Below are 14,593 nucleotides of genomic sequence, written 5' to 3'. Positions count from 1 at the left end.
CGAAGGGGACCGTCCCTCGATGGGACCCTGAGGAGAGGTGCTGTGTCGATGATGCCACTGTGCGTGTACAATGACGGGTTGCAGGGCAGGACAGGGGGGGCGGAGAGGAATGCATTCCTCGAAACCGCGGTGAAGGAGCGACGAGACGAGACACGGGGTAAACGCGTTCGTGGGGGATAAATCTTTTAAATTTTTTTGAGATGGACGCGAGCCGCCGCTGATGTGAGATTGTAGGCGGACCCAGAAGGTAAGGTGGCTTTTCGCTATTCTTTTTTTGTTTGTGCTTTATTCCAAGGCGACGTCTCAGCGTTCCAGCGAAAACTGTCAACGCGAGAATTTGAATGTCACCGGGGACAGGGTAAAGGGGGGGGGGGGGGGAGGGATAGGAAGCGGACCGAGGGGTTGGTTTGGACATGGTCTTGCAATGGGCCGGCCACGGCCATGACAAGGGGTACAATTCATGGTGACGACTGGGGCTCTGTGATGGAGTTGGTGGACCGATTCGCCTGGAGAATGAATTCCAGGCTTGCCGAAGCCGTGAAAAACAAGGAGAAAGACAAAGGAAAGGTGAGGTAGGGAGGGGGGGACGGACCAGACAAGCCACGGCGTAGCAGAGACAGAGGCAGAGACAGAGGTGAGCGGCGAGAGGGCATGCCGCGTTCCAACATGAACATGGAACGAGCCCACGCGAGCAGATATGGCTGGCCAAAAGACGTGGGCAGTGGACGTGGCTGTTCTGGGAATAAGTACCTTGCACGCTTGAAACACTGGCTCAGTTACTTGCATTTCTATCAAGGACAACGGCCCCGCCTGGTGCCGTCGGGGGGCATCCGCCAATGATTGGAGCCCCGTACATGGTATCTGTATTGGTGGCCACCGCAGCGGAAAGAACAAGCAGGCAAGGAAGGAAGGATGGAAGGATGGAAAGAAGGACGGCGTGAAAAAAAAAGAGGCAGCAGTAGCAGTGTGCAAGGCAGGGCAGGCAGAGGACGGGACGTGGCCCAGGTTTGAACCAACCTGGGAGGAAAAGCACAGACACTCAGACACCGGACTTGGGTTGCTCCGCCTTTCAGTCCCCACTTTCCGCGACGGGGGCAGGCACGACAGTGGAGAGAGAGACGAGAGCAAGCAAGACGGGAGGCAGGCAGGCAGGCGAGGAAGGCACTGGCCGGGCAGGCAGGCATACATGGTAAAACAGGACGTGGTGCACAGCCAACATTTGCTATCTAGAATTCGTGATCCGGGTTCGTTGATACCACGTACATGTCGTTGTAGGATGGTGAAGAAGATCCCATCCAACTGAGAACGGACTCGTAATTTATCGTCAAGAGCAACTAACCTAGTGGTGATAGACAATGAACGGTGGCAGTTTGACCCGACTGTGTAACCGCGCCAGAACCAAACCAACACATCACTCAAGTGGTCCAGTAATGGGTCCCGTCGTCCTGAGAGAGTGGAGGTAAACTAAGCAGGGAAGGAGAATGTATCTCTGCACCCAATTTTGCATGCCGAGGTACTTGGGTCAGTCATTAACTTGCCCAGGACATCACAGCAGGAAGATTTATTTTATTTGTTTTTCGATCCCATCTTGTTGCTTGCCCGCTCCAGCCCAGCGATTAGTGCCAGCGTCCAAGGCGGGCCCCTGGGATCTAGCCAGTCCACTTGAGCTCTACACCGCACTGCTGCCACACACTCTGCGCTCTCCGCAACGAGCAACACAAAGGACAAAGGAGGGGCTTCGAGACCACCACACCGACCCGACCTGAACCCCAACACACCAAACGAGACCGGATCAAGCCCGATCCATACAGGAAAGGGGAGTGAGGAAACCAAGCCAGACCCCGAAGCCAAACCGCTCTCGAACCTGGACCTGCGCTTTTCTTCATTTTTCCAAAAAAATTTGTACGCCTTCACCACCCGAACCCCAAAACTTTCCATTCTTCAGCCCTTGACCTCGACATTCCTCCGTCCTCGGCATTTTTGGCTCAAGTCCATTCCAGGCGCCTTGCCCGTCGGTCATCCTCTACCGCGCCGTGCCTTACCTTGCTGCATTGTCCGCCCTCGGGTGTCCATGTGCCGCCCGCCGACAGTCGTCTCACCGCGGTGTTGACCGACGCCTGCCTTGCCTTGCATTACCTCGCTTTTTTTCTCTCTCTCTCCCTATTACCAACTACCCTGCCCATCTATACCTTGCGCTTCCGGTCCGTTGCGGTGTGCCGTGTGCTGCTGCTGCTACTTCTGCCCGCCGCCCACCCACTCAGCACCCAGCAAGGTAGGTAGGTACCTTGGAGAGGGGGCACCTACGCGGTAAAGTACCTGCACGGCACTCACGAGTTGCACCTTCAATCGCTACGTACCTTGCCTTGCCTTGCCGCTTAGCATCCTCGTCCTCGTGCTGCCACCAAAATTCTCCACCTCCACAGTACCGCACTCTCTCTACCCGTACCTGGACTGGAACCGTAATCCCGCCCGCCACCTTTGAAATCCCCAACCCTCAATCACAAACCTGGCCCGCCGTCACCCTGAACCTACACCCAACACCCCCGAACCTGACCCTTTCCCCTTCGACTCTCCCCTCTCGAACGCGACCATCCTCCCCGCTCTCCTCACACCCTACCCTACCGCCTCAACACCGCACGAGAGAGGCATCATGACGCCCTCGCCCGGTCCTCAGATCAACACCACCGAGGTGAGGCGGCCTCGCTCGAGCCAGACCGTCTCCTTCTCCGTCGACGAGAGCAACAACTCCATCCATGGCACCGACTCGACGAGTCTGCAGTTGGCCGTTTCCGAGTGCATAGAGACCACCACCACTACCACCACGACAACCACCAAACGCACTTTCCCACCAGTCTACCTGCGCGAGGTTCGCCCCCTTCACGAGCTCGACTCCAAGGAGTACCCTCTCGCCTCCAAGCCTCTCCCCCCCGAACTCGCCAACTTCTCTTTCAGTGTCACGGGCTCCTCCTCCGATGCCATGACAGAAAATCCTTTCGTGACAAAAAGGGTATGCATCTTTGCCTCCTGTGTCCTTGCTATCACATCTGCTGACAGTGCTGGTTTTTTTTCCTGTAGCGCATGGCACCGCTTGCTGCCGACAGACAACCCGCTGGTCTCCTCAGAGAAGACGAGTCGAGCCAAGAGGCCCCTCGAGCGAAGTCACCCTCAGATATCTCCCAAAGAAGATCTCGTCGATCGAATGCTCGTGAAACGTCGCCGGCTCACAACGCGTCCCCCGTACTCCCCTCGAGGCCATCCAGACACTCCAGGCCCGCTGGCCCTTCCTTGACCGAGGACGCCTCACAAAGGCTCCGACGCCAACTTTCCAGAGGCAAACAAGTCGGTTGCTTGGCGACTCCAGACACTTCCGAAGTTGTTGGTGCTGGCTCGGAGCGTGTCACCCGACCCCGATCCCTTCACATCAACCGCTCGAGCCACACTCCCGAGTCGGGTCCCAGCCAAACAAGCCTGCAAACAAACCTGCACGAAGCAGACAGCCCTATAGGGAGCGACGCACTCACTGTTTTCAGCAGCAACGTTGCGACACCCCCCATCACTGACGCCGATCCCGAGCCCTTTGGCGACACCGACGAGTCGTTGCACCAGTCTATTCGAGCCGTTGGCCATCGGCCCTCCATCGATGCTGTGGCTGCGCAGGATGCGAGCCTCCCTAGTCCGAGACTTTCGCCGACGCTCGCGGCCGCCCAGCTCCATTCAAGAGACTCGGAAGACGAAGAAGCAGACGTGAACTCACCCCATAGCAGTGTAGTGGCCAGACGAAATGTCAGCTTCCGGGATCATTCCTGGTTGAATGAATCACAGACCACAGAGGAGGGGGGCTACGCCTCGGACATGTCCATGGTTGCTGACGACAACACTGCCCAACTCGATAATCTTGACGCCCACACGGCTATGCTTGATGCACGCACCATGATGGAGAGGTTCGACGCCATGCCCAACGAGATGAAGAGCTTCATCATGTACAACTTCCTTCGTCGATGCCCGCGAAAAACCCTTCGACTCGTCGCCGATGTCGTTACCCCCGCCTTGAAATGCGACTTTTTGAAACAGCTCCCTCTCGAGCTGAGCTTCCACGTTCTCTCCTTCCTCGACCACCGCGACTTGTGCCGAACTGCGCAAGTTTCCAAACACTGGCGTAACATTGTCGACACCAACGAAACTGGGTGGAAGGAATTGTTCGACCGTGATGGTTTCACCCTGCCCCCGGGTGAACTCGACAAGGCGATTGCTCAGGGTTGGGGTTGGCAGGACCCGGTTGGCGTCATGGGTGCAGAGGTTGACCTGAGGCCCCTGACTCGACTGAACTCGGCCGATAACGAACTCACAAAGGCTATCGTCAAGGCAGATTCCACAATCAAGCTACGTAGCTCTAAACGCAAAAGAGCTCTCAACCTCGCAGGCGCTGATCGATCGAAGCGCAGAGCCAGCGGACAGGACGCTGCGCGCAACGAAGCCATGCAGCTGGAAGTTAAGCAGCACAAATCCGAGGGCCCACTCTCGGCTGCTAATGCCGCTGCGGCTGCTGTACCCAACCCCGAGACGAGCATTCCAGGCCTCCAGAAGTTGCACTTGTTCAAATCCCTTTACCGCCGTCACTACATGATTCGCCAAAGTTGGACGAGCGGCAAGGTCAAGCCTGGGCATGTCGCATTCGCTGCTCATCCACGCCATGTCATCACCTGCCTGCAGTTCGATGAAGACAAGATCATCACCGGAAGTGATGACACTCTGATCCACGTCTACGACACCAAGACCGGCAAATTACGAAAGAAGCTCGAGGGTCATGAGGGCGGTGTTTGGGCGCTGCAGTACGAAGGCAACATGCTGGTTTCTGGATCCACCGACCGATCTGTCCGGGTTTGGGACATAGAGAAGGGTCTCTGTACCCAAGTTTTCTACGGCCATACCAGCACGGTGCGGTGCCTGCAGATTCTTATGCCCACCGAGACCGGAAAGGGACACGACGGGAAGCCCATCATGATGCCGCCGAAGCCCCTCATCATTACGGGATCTCGCGACAGTCAACTTCGCGTCTGGCGCCTACCGGAAGTCGGCTCTCGCCGATACATTCAGACCGGCCCTCCGGCAAACGATGCCGACTGTCCTTACTTCATCCGCACCCTCTCCGGCCACACACATTCGGTCCGCGCCATTTCCGCACATGGCGACACCCTTGTCAGCGGAAGCTACGATAGTACCGTTAGGGTCTGGCGTATCAGCACGGGCGAATCTCTCCACGTTCTACATGGCCACTCCCAGAAGGTCTACAGCGTTGTCCTCGATCACGAGCGCAACCGCTGTATCTCCGGTTCCATGGACTCGCTGGTCAAGATTTGGGACCTCAACACTGGCGCCTGTCTGCATACCCTTGAAGGACATAGCTTGCTTGTAGGCTTGCTGGACTTGCGCGACGAGAGATTGGTGTCAGCAGCCGCCGACAGCACGTTACGCATCTGGGATCCGGAGAACGGCAAGTGCAAGAATGTGTTGACTGCCCACACGGGCGCCATCACATGTTTCCAACATGACGGCCGAAAGGTCATTTCAGGAAGTGAGAAAACGGTCAAGATGTGGGACATTCGCACCGGAGAGTGCGTTCAGGACCTCTTGACCGACCTGAGCGGGGTTTGGCAGGTCAAGTTTGACGAGCGGCGCTGCGTGGCTGCCGTCCAGAGGGATAGCTTGACTTATGTCGAGGTGAGTTTTTTTTGCACCCAAAACGCCAAATGTCCCCCCCTGCTAATATGATACGTGTTAGATTCTCGACTTTGGCGCTGTCCGTGATGGCAAGCCCCCCGAAGAGCTTGGTCAGCGCAAGCTTCTCAACGAGCCAGAAGTTCGCGCACTTTTGGCAGAAGATTTATAACGTGGCACACGTCGAAGAGAAATACCAATATGAGACAACAGGAGTTTTCACGAACCAGCATGTTACAACGAGGAGAACACGGCATCATTCAGGGACAAACTACATGAGGGCATTATGACATTGGTGGGGAGGGATTTAGATGGGCTACCATCTTCATGTGTACGGCGTTTTCAATGGCCTCCGGTGGGACACGAAAAAGGGTGGGAGTTTCATGATTTTTGCCGCGCAGAGCGCATATACCACCTCTTTGTATGGCTTAATGTAAAAAGCAGGCAAGGCAACCGGACGAAACAAAGGTTCAAAGTACATTACGTCGGCCTGGTATTATTCTGATACGGCAGGGAAAGTTTGCGTCTCAATGGTGTGCGGCATGTAGAGACAGGCAAGCAGTCGCACAAACAAATTTCCTTTCAAACAATGTGACTTTGCGCGATGCGAAGCGTGATGTGAAGCGTGCTGCATGCATGCAAGCCATGACACCACACACCTTTGTTGAGCCACCTTGACTTTGAAGCGGTTGTTTAATACCGCAGTAAGGGTATCTGTGAAATATAGGCTTGTGGGGTCAAAAGGGAGCGATGCGAGAAGAGGCGCAGAGGAAACAAGTAAGCTGATGGATGAAAACGGACTCCATTTTAAACATTAAATCACGCTACCAATAATAATGCTGGGATATCTGAACCTAAAGACATTACATTAAAATCAGGACTGAGGGCTTAGTTTCGACCACCTCCTGTTAAACGTGCCCCTCTGAAAGGGGCTCCCCAGCCGCGACGGCGTCCGCCCGGACTCGTCTCGTTGCGGCTGCTTGACATCTCCCTCCAACCCGAACCCGTAGGTCTCGGCGCCGCCCGAGTTCACGTCCTTCGGCACGAGCCCGTAGCCCACCTTGGCCCCCGCGACGGGGTCGTGGTCGCTGCTGGGGGTCGTGGCCCACGGCAGCTTCTCGAGGCCGGGGCCGCGGGTGGCGGCGACGATGCTGCTGAAGCGCGTGTTGCGGACGAGGCCCTCCTCGCGAACGGCGGCGACGCCAAACGCGACGCCGACGATGGCCAGGAGGATGGCGACGGAGTAGACGGCCCAGAGGTCGCGGGCGTGGTACCTGTAGCGGATGTCGGTGCGCTCGCGCGTGCACTCGTACGGGTACTTGCCGTCGACGTTGGTGCCGGTGACCTCGCTAGTGTTGCCGGCCCAGACGACGGCCAGGAGGCGGGGCTGGGCGAACATGGAGATGAGTATGTCCTCGTACAGGCTCTGGACCGCGGGCATGAAGTCCTTGACGGCGAGGTAGTTGTGCTGGTCGATGATGCGCGTCTGCAGGGCCTTTGTGTTGGCGACGCTGTTGGGCTGGAAGATTGTGCCGTTGATGAATTCGCGGAAGCGGGCGCCGATGGAGTGGTAGGCCATGAGGCGACGGTAGCGTTTCACGTCCGTCGGGAGGATGTAGTTCGTCTCCGGCGTGGCCGTCGTGTTGTCGGCCGTCCCATCGTTGGCGTCGACTCCGCGGAGGTAGCGGGTGTCGACGAGGCGGTCGAGGAAGTTCCGCTTGACGATGGTGGTCCTCTGCACGAGGCCTGTGTAGTTGAAGTTGATCTCGTACTCGGTCTCGTAGTGCTCGCACCCGAACACCTTGGGGGTGTAGGGGGTTTGCCATGCGGGCAGGGCAGGGTCGCTCGGTTGCGGGGCGGAAGGGTCGTCGACGTAGGCGTAACCGAACCACAGGACTGGTTCCGTGCGGAGGGCGCCGAGGTTCCTGGGGAAAGGCGGCGACATGATGGGGACACCGGCGGGTCCTGTCTCGTTCATCTGCGGGTTCTGGTACTCCCCCAGTGATGTGTGCGCGATGTACGTGTGGTTGCCGACGGGGGCGAGCATGCTCATGTTGAAGGGCACGCTGGCACCGTTGAGTGTCTTGGGTGTCGACCCGATGCCGCTAGCCAGCTCCTCACACTTGTACCCTGGGCCCGTGAACTTGACATTGAAGGTGCAATTCCAGCCCACCCCGCAGATCTCGGCGCCGGCGTTGGTCCTTGTAAGTGGCTTCTTGCCCAGGATGGCAGAAGTGGAAATCTCCTCAAACTGCCAGCTCGTGCCGGTCCAGTAGTCGAAGAAATACTCAGAGCTCTGGTTAAGACTGGTCGTGTTCCACAGGGATACTGAAAGCTCGAAGAGGTTGTTGATCTTCTTGCCGATACGAAAGTCCATGGTCTCCTCTTGGGCGAAGTTGAGCGTGCGGATAGACGGGCAAGTGGTGTTCTCGCGCTTCGTCATCGGCTGCGCCGTGAGTGTGTCCGAGGTGAGCACCACGACGAGAGGCGTGCACCAGACATAGAGTGCCAAGATCATGGCGATCCTGGCCTGGCGGAAGATTTCGAAATTGAAGACGGCCGTCATGTCCTCGGCGGCGGCGAAGAGGGAGTCCACCGCCGCCAGCGTGAGCATCTTCCTGCGGACTGTCATCCACACGCGTTGCCGGAAGGCAAGGATCACGGCGGCCGCGAGACTGGCCTTGCTGAGGAAGGAGAGGGCGGCGCCGTAGCGGAGCATGCGGATCTGGCTGCTGGCCTCGGTGCCGTCGAGGCCGGCGTAGAAGAAGTGGTGGCCGAGAGCGAAGGCGATGCCGGCGAAAAGGAAAAAGTACATGTTCCATGACGGGTGCCAGTACTTGTTGTAGAGGCGGATATGGCCCGGAGGGGTATAGTTGTATGCGTTCCCTTGATTTGGCGGCGGCGCGCCTGGCCATGGCGGCGAGAGGAGCCCGGCTGCCGAGGAGTGTGACTCGACGCGAGCATACATTTGCTGCTTCCTGGACGGAAGTCCTCCCGTTGAGAGTCCTCCTGTATACGGCGTGCTGAGGCCGGAATGTGAGGGGGAGTAGTTAGAGTACTCGTATGAGTTTACCTGCAACGGCGACGGCCGTGGTCGTGGATGCGATGGAGGGCTATCGCCACTGGCCGGGAAGTAGGCCGCTGCACCGGCTCGCTCTGAAAAAGACGGATTCGCAGCCTTTATGGATGGTGTCGGGGGACTTCGCCCTTGGGGCATGTATGGGCTACCAACGGGTGCTGGTGTTGTCGGCGGCTGGGGGCCACTGATGGGTTTCCGGGGGAGTTGTCGAGCTGGTTGCCATTCCGTCGACGATGTCATCTGAATCCCAGGAGCATCCTGCTGGAGGCCAAGGCCTTGACCGTCCATGCTGGAAGATTTCTCGAATGGAATATGATCTAAGAAGGGCAATTTTGGTGGATTGTGGGAAAAGGCAACCGGGGAGCGGTGTCAATTATGGGGTTGGAGAATGCCGTAGGATTGCGCCGACGTCGCCACTACATCTGACAGGCGATGCTGCGAGTCGGCGAGAACTACAAGGCCGGCAGACGGGAGGCAAGACTCAAAAGTCTAGAAGCCGGGATGACGGGATCTCAACGAGACACTGATCCAAGGGAGCTTGAAGATGGCTTGCGGTAAGCGAACGGCGTCGAGGTGACGTGACAGGAGCGTCTTGAAGAGCCTCAACTTGAAGGAGAAATGATCGGACACGGGAGCGGGAGCAGGTGGGAAAACAGGAAGAGAAGAAAGAAAAAAATAATAAGAAAGCCCGCGTGTAGCTTCTCGTAAGGCTGCGGGATACATAACTAGCTACCATGACTTGCCGAAGGTGGGTGCGGCCCTCCGCCCTCCCTCTTCGGCAGACAGTCCACAAAGGAATGTGATATGACACTGCCAACTGCGTCGAGCTGCCCCAGCTTACTTTACCTGATCGTATCTTCGGGGCTGGCCACTGCAGCCCGTTGGCTCAGCTGGAGGTGATGGCGCAGGACTGGCGTCGCCGGCCAACGTTGGGGGTCACGGACTTGCGTGATTGGTGATGGGTGCATGTGGCGCCCGGGATATGCCTTCGAGAGGGTCGGGGGAGCCTTTTTCGCATCTGACGGGCGAGGCCGTCCACTCTGCAGGGACATAATGCTGCTGCCTCTCACCGCAGTCGCAAAATTTCAGTAGCCTAGTGTTTGCTCTGAGGTGACCCCGTAATTCATCCCAGGGTTTCATTCCATTTCAGTCGGGAGGATTCAACGGGCTGGCCTCGCCGCGTGGGGCCGAGGCGGATGGCTTGAGATGAGACGGCATGTAAATGGCTGTTCAAATGCAATGCAGGGTTGATGATGAGGTGAGATGACGGAAATGAGATTTGGGGTGGGAAGGGAGTTTGGAGCTGGGGGGCTGTGTGACCATTTCGCCCATTTGCACCGACGACCCCATGAAGAATGGCCCCCGATGGGGATGAGCTAGCGACGACGAGATGTCCACATTTCCTGGGGCTGGGAGACTGGGTCTTGTCGTTAATAGAACAGCGGACGAAGTAAGGTTGCGCCTTTGCGTTTAGTCAGTACCGACGACGCGGCTCTTAGTTTCTGGGGACGTGCGGTGTGGCGATGTGTGGGAAAAGAAAGTTCCGTCTTCAGTCGGGGCTGGGCGTTGAACTACTTTCCCACTGAGAGAACAGGCGCAAGCGGACAAACTTGTGCGATGTCAAAAAGCCAATGCGCTTGTGGCTGCAGGGCAGAGAAGATGGCGGTGGTGCTCGCACGAACTCGAGGGCTGGCCGAGAGAGCAATGACAGTTAAGTTGTTGGCATGCATGCGTGCGTCTCGTGCCCCCCTTCGTAATCTGATGCCCGCAGGCTTTTCTCCCCTTTTCATTTGTCGCAACTTGGCCCATCGGTGGGAGTCCGCCGCGCCGCTCAGCTGAGACACCGGGCTTAGTGCTAATGATCTGATATTAACTCCCACCCGCCTCCATCTCTGGCTCAGCCCTACGCCTCTGTAGGTCGGTCGACCACCACGACTCCCTCCCCAGCTTTTTTCTTTCTTTCTTTGATTGGGGGGTTTTTTTAATAATAAAATTCACTGCCCCCCCAAGTCAGCGGCGAATCGCGCCACCAAGTTTCCAATCAACGAAGTCTTCGAGTCACTCGCTCGACGCCTTACGATGAAGATGCAATAGAAACAGTAAATCTTATGTATGCTGCGATAATGTCTACCGATATGAAGTTGAGATTCGATCGCTCAAAGGAACAGTTTGTGAGTGTGTTGTTCCCTTTGTAAATATGTTTGCCCCCCATCAATAATGCAAAGTGAGGGCGTGTCCCGGTTCATACCTTCCCTCCCGCCAATGACGCCCATTATAATCCCAACTCCGTCCTGGCCGGGAAACCGCCCGAGCCGAATGCATCGTTTCCTTTCTTCGTCGTCTTCGTCATCTTCATCCAGATCATCTTTTTCATGGCCACGCTCTAAAAAACGAGAGCAGAGACTCTCTCATCTCTGTCCCTGTGCTCCTTTTCCTTCTTCTTGAAAAGAGTCTTGAGCATGTTGTTCTTCTTGGGCCGCAGCACCGTCTCGATGGCTTCGTCCTCCTTCTGACGGCTGCCGTCCTCGATGGCCAGTGTCGACGCGCGCTCGCTTCGCTTCGACTTGGAGCTGCGGTGGCTGCGGTGGCTGCTGGCGATACTCTCGTCGTCCCTCTCGGACCTTGCGATGCTGCTCTTGCGTTCGGGAATCTCCGACTCACGAGCGCTGCGGTGCGACCTATGTGAGTGGTGCGACCTTTCCGACCTGTCTGATCTGTCCGACCGTTCCGTCCTCTCCGTCCTTTCCGTCCTAGAACTGCGGTGTGTCTTGGAGCTGCGTTGCGTACGGAAACTCCGCTCCGTACGGGTATCCGGGTCACCTCTTATGGAGCGAGCCGCCTCGGGACTGATGAGCTCCGTGTCGGCGATGTCATCCTCGCCATGCGATGCGATTCCGCGACGCCAGCTTTCAATGGAGCTGAGCTCCTCGTCGAGGCGAGGGTCGAGGACATAGGCCTCGTCATAGCCGACGCTTCCCTCCCGAGGCTGCGCGTACGGATCGTACTGGTCGTAGCCATACTCGATGGGCTGCGGTGCGAGCTGCGGTGCGAGCTGCGGTACGGGCTGCGCCTCGAACGCCACAGCGTTGGCGATGGCTGCCTGCCTCTGGGCTTGGGCATCCTTGATCTGCTTCACGATCTTCCAGCCGCCAAACATGACCACAGTGAGGCCGACAGTTGCGCCTGCCGCGATTAGGAACTGCGGCGAGGCGAGGAGGGCAAAAACGGCCGGTGAACCCCCTTTGATGACGGATAGGAAAGCGGGCGACATCTGCTTCAGCAGCGTAGAGAGCTCGGCAAGTGTCAAGGCCACAGCAGCAGCGGCTTCCGGGTTTCCCTGCAAATGGGCAATGGTAGAGGTAGCCGAGTGGTGGACGCATTTGGCTTCGTCGAGGAGCCCTTCAACCCTGGCGATCAAAGATTTGGCCTCCTTTTCCTTGTAGATAGGGTCCAAGTCGGTGCGATCCTGTAGATCCGGGGGGATATTGCCATATGCAAGGTCCATGTCAATCTCCTTCTCCTTGCGACCCCTGGTCAATATGGGCGAAGACATGGTTCGGGGGATGGCGGAGTCGCGGATGGTCGCGGAGTCGGCGAGGCTTTCGCTGCAAGTCGGCGCGGTGGTGTAGTGCTGCAAGACTGGGCGGCTCAGGGCCATGTCGCGGGGCGCTGTTTCAGCATAAGGAGCGCGGTATGCGGTGGGAGGCGCCCTCGATGGGGTGACGCTTGAGACTTCGGAATGGGTCTTGAGGTTGTTCTCGGTCAGGGCAGGTCTCGAACGAGGGTAGTACTCGACGTCGCGGTCGTGGTAGCGGTGGCTCGACTGGGAGCGTCCTGAGCGGTGACTCCTCCGGGAGCTGGCGACGGAACGACCGTCATCGTGGGAGTAGCGGCGGTCAAAAGCCTCGGGAGGGAGATCGCGCGAGGTGTCAAAGGTTTGTGCGCGCTTCAGAACCTCACGGTCGGCCTTGATGGCGGCCTTTTTATCTTGGTAGGAGGCTTTGGCTTCCTTGAAGAGTCCGGCCAAATGTTTGCCCTGAGGAAACAAAAGATGACATGTCAGCTATTGGGCCTCTTCCGCTTAACGGTCGTAATGCATATGCATTGTTTGCATATCGAATGTTGCAGGCAGTTCTGTCGGTCGAGTTTGAGGGCTGGGTGAAGATGGAGTCTGAGGAGGGGCAGTGGGGGAGAATGCAACGGGGTGTGCGCCAGAGAAAGACTCACGGTACTTATTATCTTGCCCGAGTTGTTGATGATGGTGACCGTCTGCGTGAGAGCCATGATGGACGATTCAGTCACCTGCCCGGCCTTTCACCGAGCAAGTGATGCAGGTTTGTGTGTGTGTGAGTGTGTAGGTGAGACCAAGAAGTGTGTAGACAGACACACACAGAGGCGGTGACCTGCTGTGATGGTGTTGGTGCGAGCGGAACTAGTCGGTTTTTGAAGCTTCCCGTCTTTTAAGTGACGACAGGGGCCCCAGGGTTTACCAGGTCGGTCCTAAGGGGGAAAGGGGAGGCTGGTTCAGAGGGAGCCCAGTTCAGTCCACCGCCAAAATGGTCTTGTTCGCTGTTCGGGGAGCCACTCGAGGCGGGCACTTGGAGCACTCCCGGGCACTCTCGCGGCAGGGTCCCTCGCGGTTGACGATGCGGTGAGGGAAAGGAGGCCCCTAAGACAACTCCACCGTCAAAGTTCAAACGGAAGCGAGTACCGACTTGGGCGACAAGGGTGGAGGAGACGGAGACGGGTCTGCAAATCGCCCCCACAAAGTAAGGTAACAAGACGGATCAAGGCTCCGGGGGAATGCTGTGGCCCTTCGAGGGAGTTTTTAGCCGTCGATAAAGTGGACGACGGACGACGGCAGCATGCAGCACGAGTGGGGGTTTAGAGGCTGGGAAGTCTGCAAGTTGTGGTTCGTTACTCGCTTGGGACAGCGAAGGATGCAAGTGATAATTCCGATGTGAGTGTGTAATTGTAGGTGAGCGTATCGTGGGTCACTTCCGTACAGTGATACAAGCGGGTATCTCCCGTCACGATGTGTTGGTTGAGACGAGTGGAAAATAGCGGGGAGGAAAGAGGGAAAAGGAAAAGAAAAAGGAGGAACGTGGAGGAGGGTGGTACAAGTGACGAGGGGCATTTCAAGGTGAAATACCACTGACAACAACACCGGACTATGAATTGCATCTCTATCACTGGCTTCCAATCTTTTCGGGGAGAGGGGCTAGTGGGAAATGCCTCAGAGGCCCAAGCCAGCGCAACGAGTCAATGGGAAGCAAAGCCCAGGAATCGGAGGGAAACTCTGACATTCGTGTCTCTCGCCTCCGTCCACAGTCGCATTCGCAATCGAATGGCAGCAAGTCACAGTGACTGGCAAGTTTGCTTCTCTGCTCACCCTCAATCCCGGGAAATCGAAAACACACCCTCCCCTGGGAGTGACAGGACCAGCCCAGACCGTCCAAGATAGGGCGACATCCCGGCGATTGGTTCCGGTGGAAAACTCTCGGAGCGCCCCTTAACACTTCGGGCCTTGCTGCAGCTGGCCACCTCATGGACAAGACGAATGGGGACAACACTGACCAAACGGAAGACGGGGTTTTGTATCTTGGCAGGCAAAACAGCATAGCACAGGACTCGCTTCAGCTGGGTCTGGCCCACCTCACCTCATCTCACCCACTCACCATTCACAACTCACTCACTGGCCATGGTTCTCCGGCTTCTTCCCGCCATTCCGTCCATTCACCCCACCCCCTTCCGCCCTTATTTTTCCAGCCCTCCTCACCGCATCGCAGCACACATCAG

The 14,593-nt window shown here is 57.3% G+C and overlaps 3 protein-coding genes across 3 annotated transcripts; 1 reads left to right on the top strand and 2 right to left on the bottom strand.

Annotated features, from left to right (window-relative positions):
• Positions 1–2,650: 2,650 nt before the first annotated feature.
• Positions 2,651–5,887, top strand: EsH8_V_000011 (WD40-repeat-containing domain protein; the record flags this gene model as incomplete). The annotated part of the gene is made up of 3 exons (XM_083272527.1): positions 2,651–3,007; positions 3,076–5,718; positions 5,780–5,887. The coding sequence occupies 3 exons, from the start codon at positions 2,651–2,653 to the stop codon at positions 5,885–5,887; spliced, it is 3,108 nt and encodes a 1,035-aa protein (XP_083125242.1).
• Positions 5,888–6,589: 702 nt separating this feature from the next.
• EsH8_V_000010 (uncharacterized protein) lies at positions 6,590–9,082 on the bottom strand (the record flags this gene model as incomplete). The annotated part of the gene is made up of 1 exon (XM_083272526.1): positions 6,590–9,082. The coding sequence occupies one exon, from the start codon at positions 9,080–9,082 to the stop codon at positions 6,590–6,592; it is 2,493 nt and encodes an 830-aa protein (XP_083125241.1).
• Positions 9,083–11,177: 2,095 nt separating this feature from the next.
• On the bottom strand, positions 11,178–13,078 carry EsH8_V_000009 (uncharacterized protein; the record flags this gene model as incomplete). Its single annotated transcript, XM_083272525.1, has 2 exons — positions 11,178–12,830; positions 13,022–13,078. 2 exons carry the CDS (start codon positions 13,076–13,078, stop codon positions 11,178–11,180), a joined length of 1,710 nt encoding a protein of 569 aa, XP_083125240.1.
• Between the last annotated feature and the right edge of the window lie 1,515 nt (positions 13,079–14,593).

The sequence above is a fragment of the Colletotrichum jinshuiense genome, chromosome 5, assembly GCF_051148585.1.
Source record: "Colletotrichum jinshuiense chromosome 5, complete sequence".
In the NCBI taxonomy this organism is placed as follows: Eukaryota; Fungi; Ascomycota; class Sordariomycetes; order Glomerellales; family Glomerellaceae; genus Colletotrichum; species Colletotrichum jinshuiense.
This window is presented reverse-complemented; position numbering and strand designations above follow the sequence as displayed.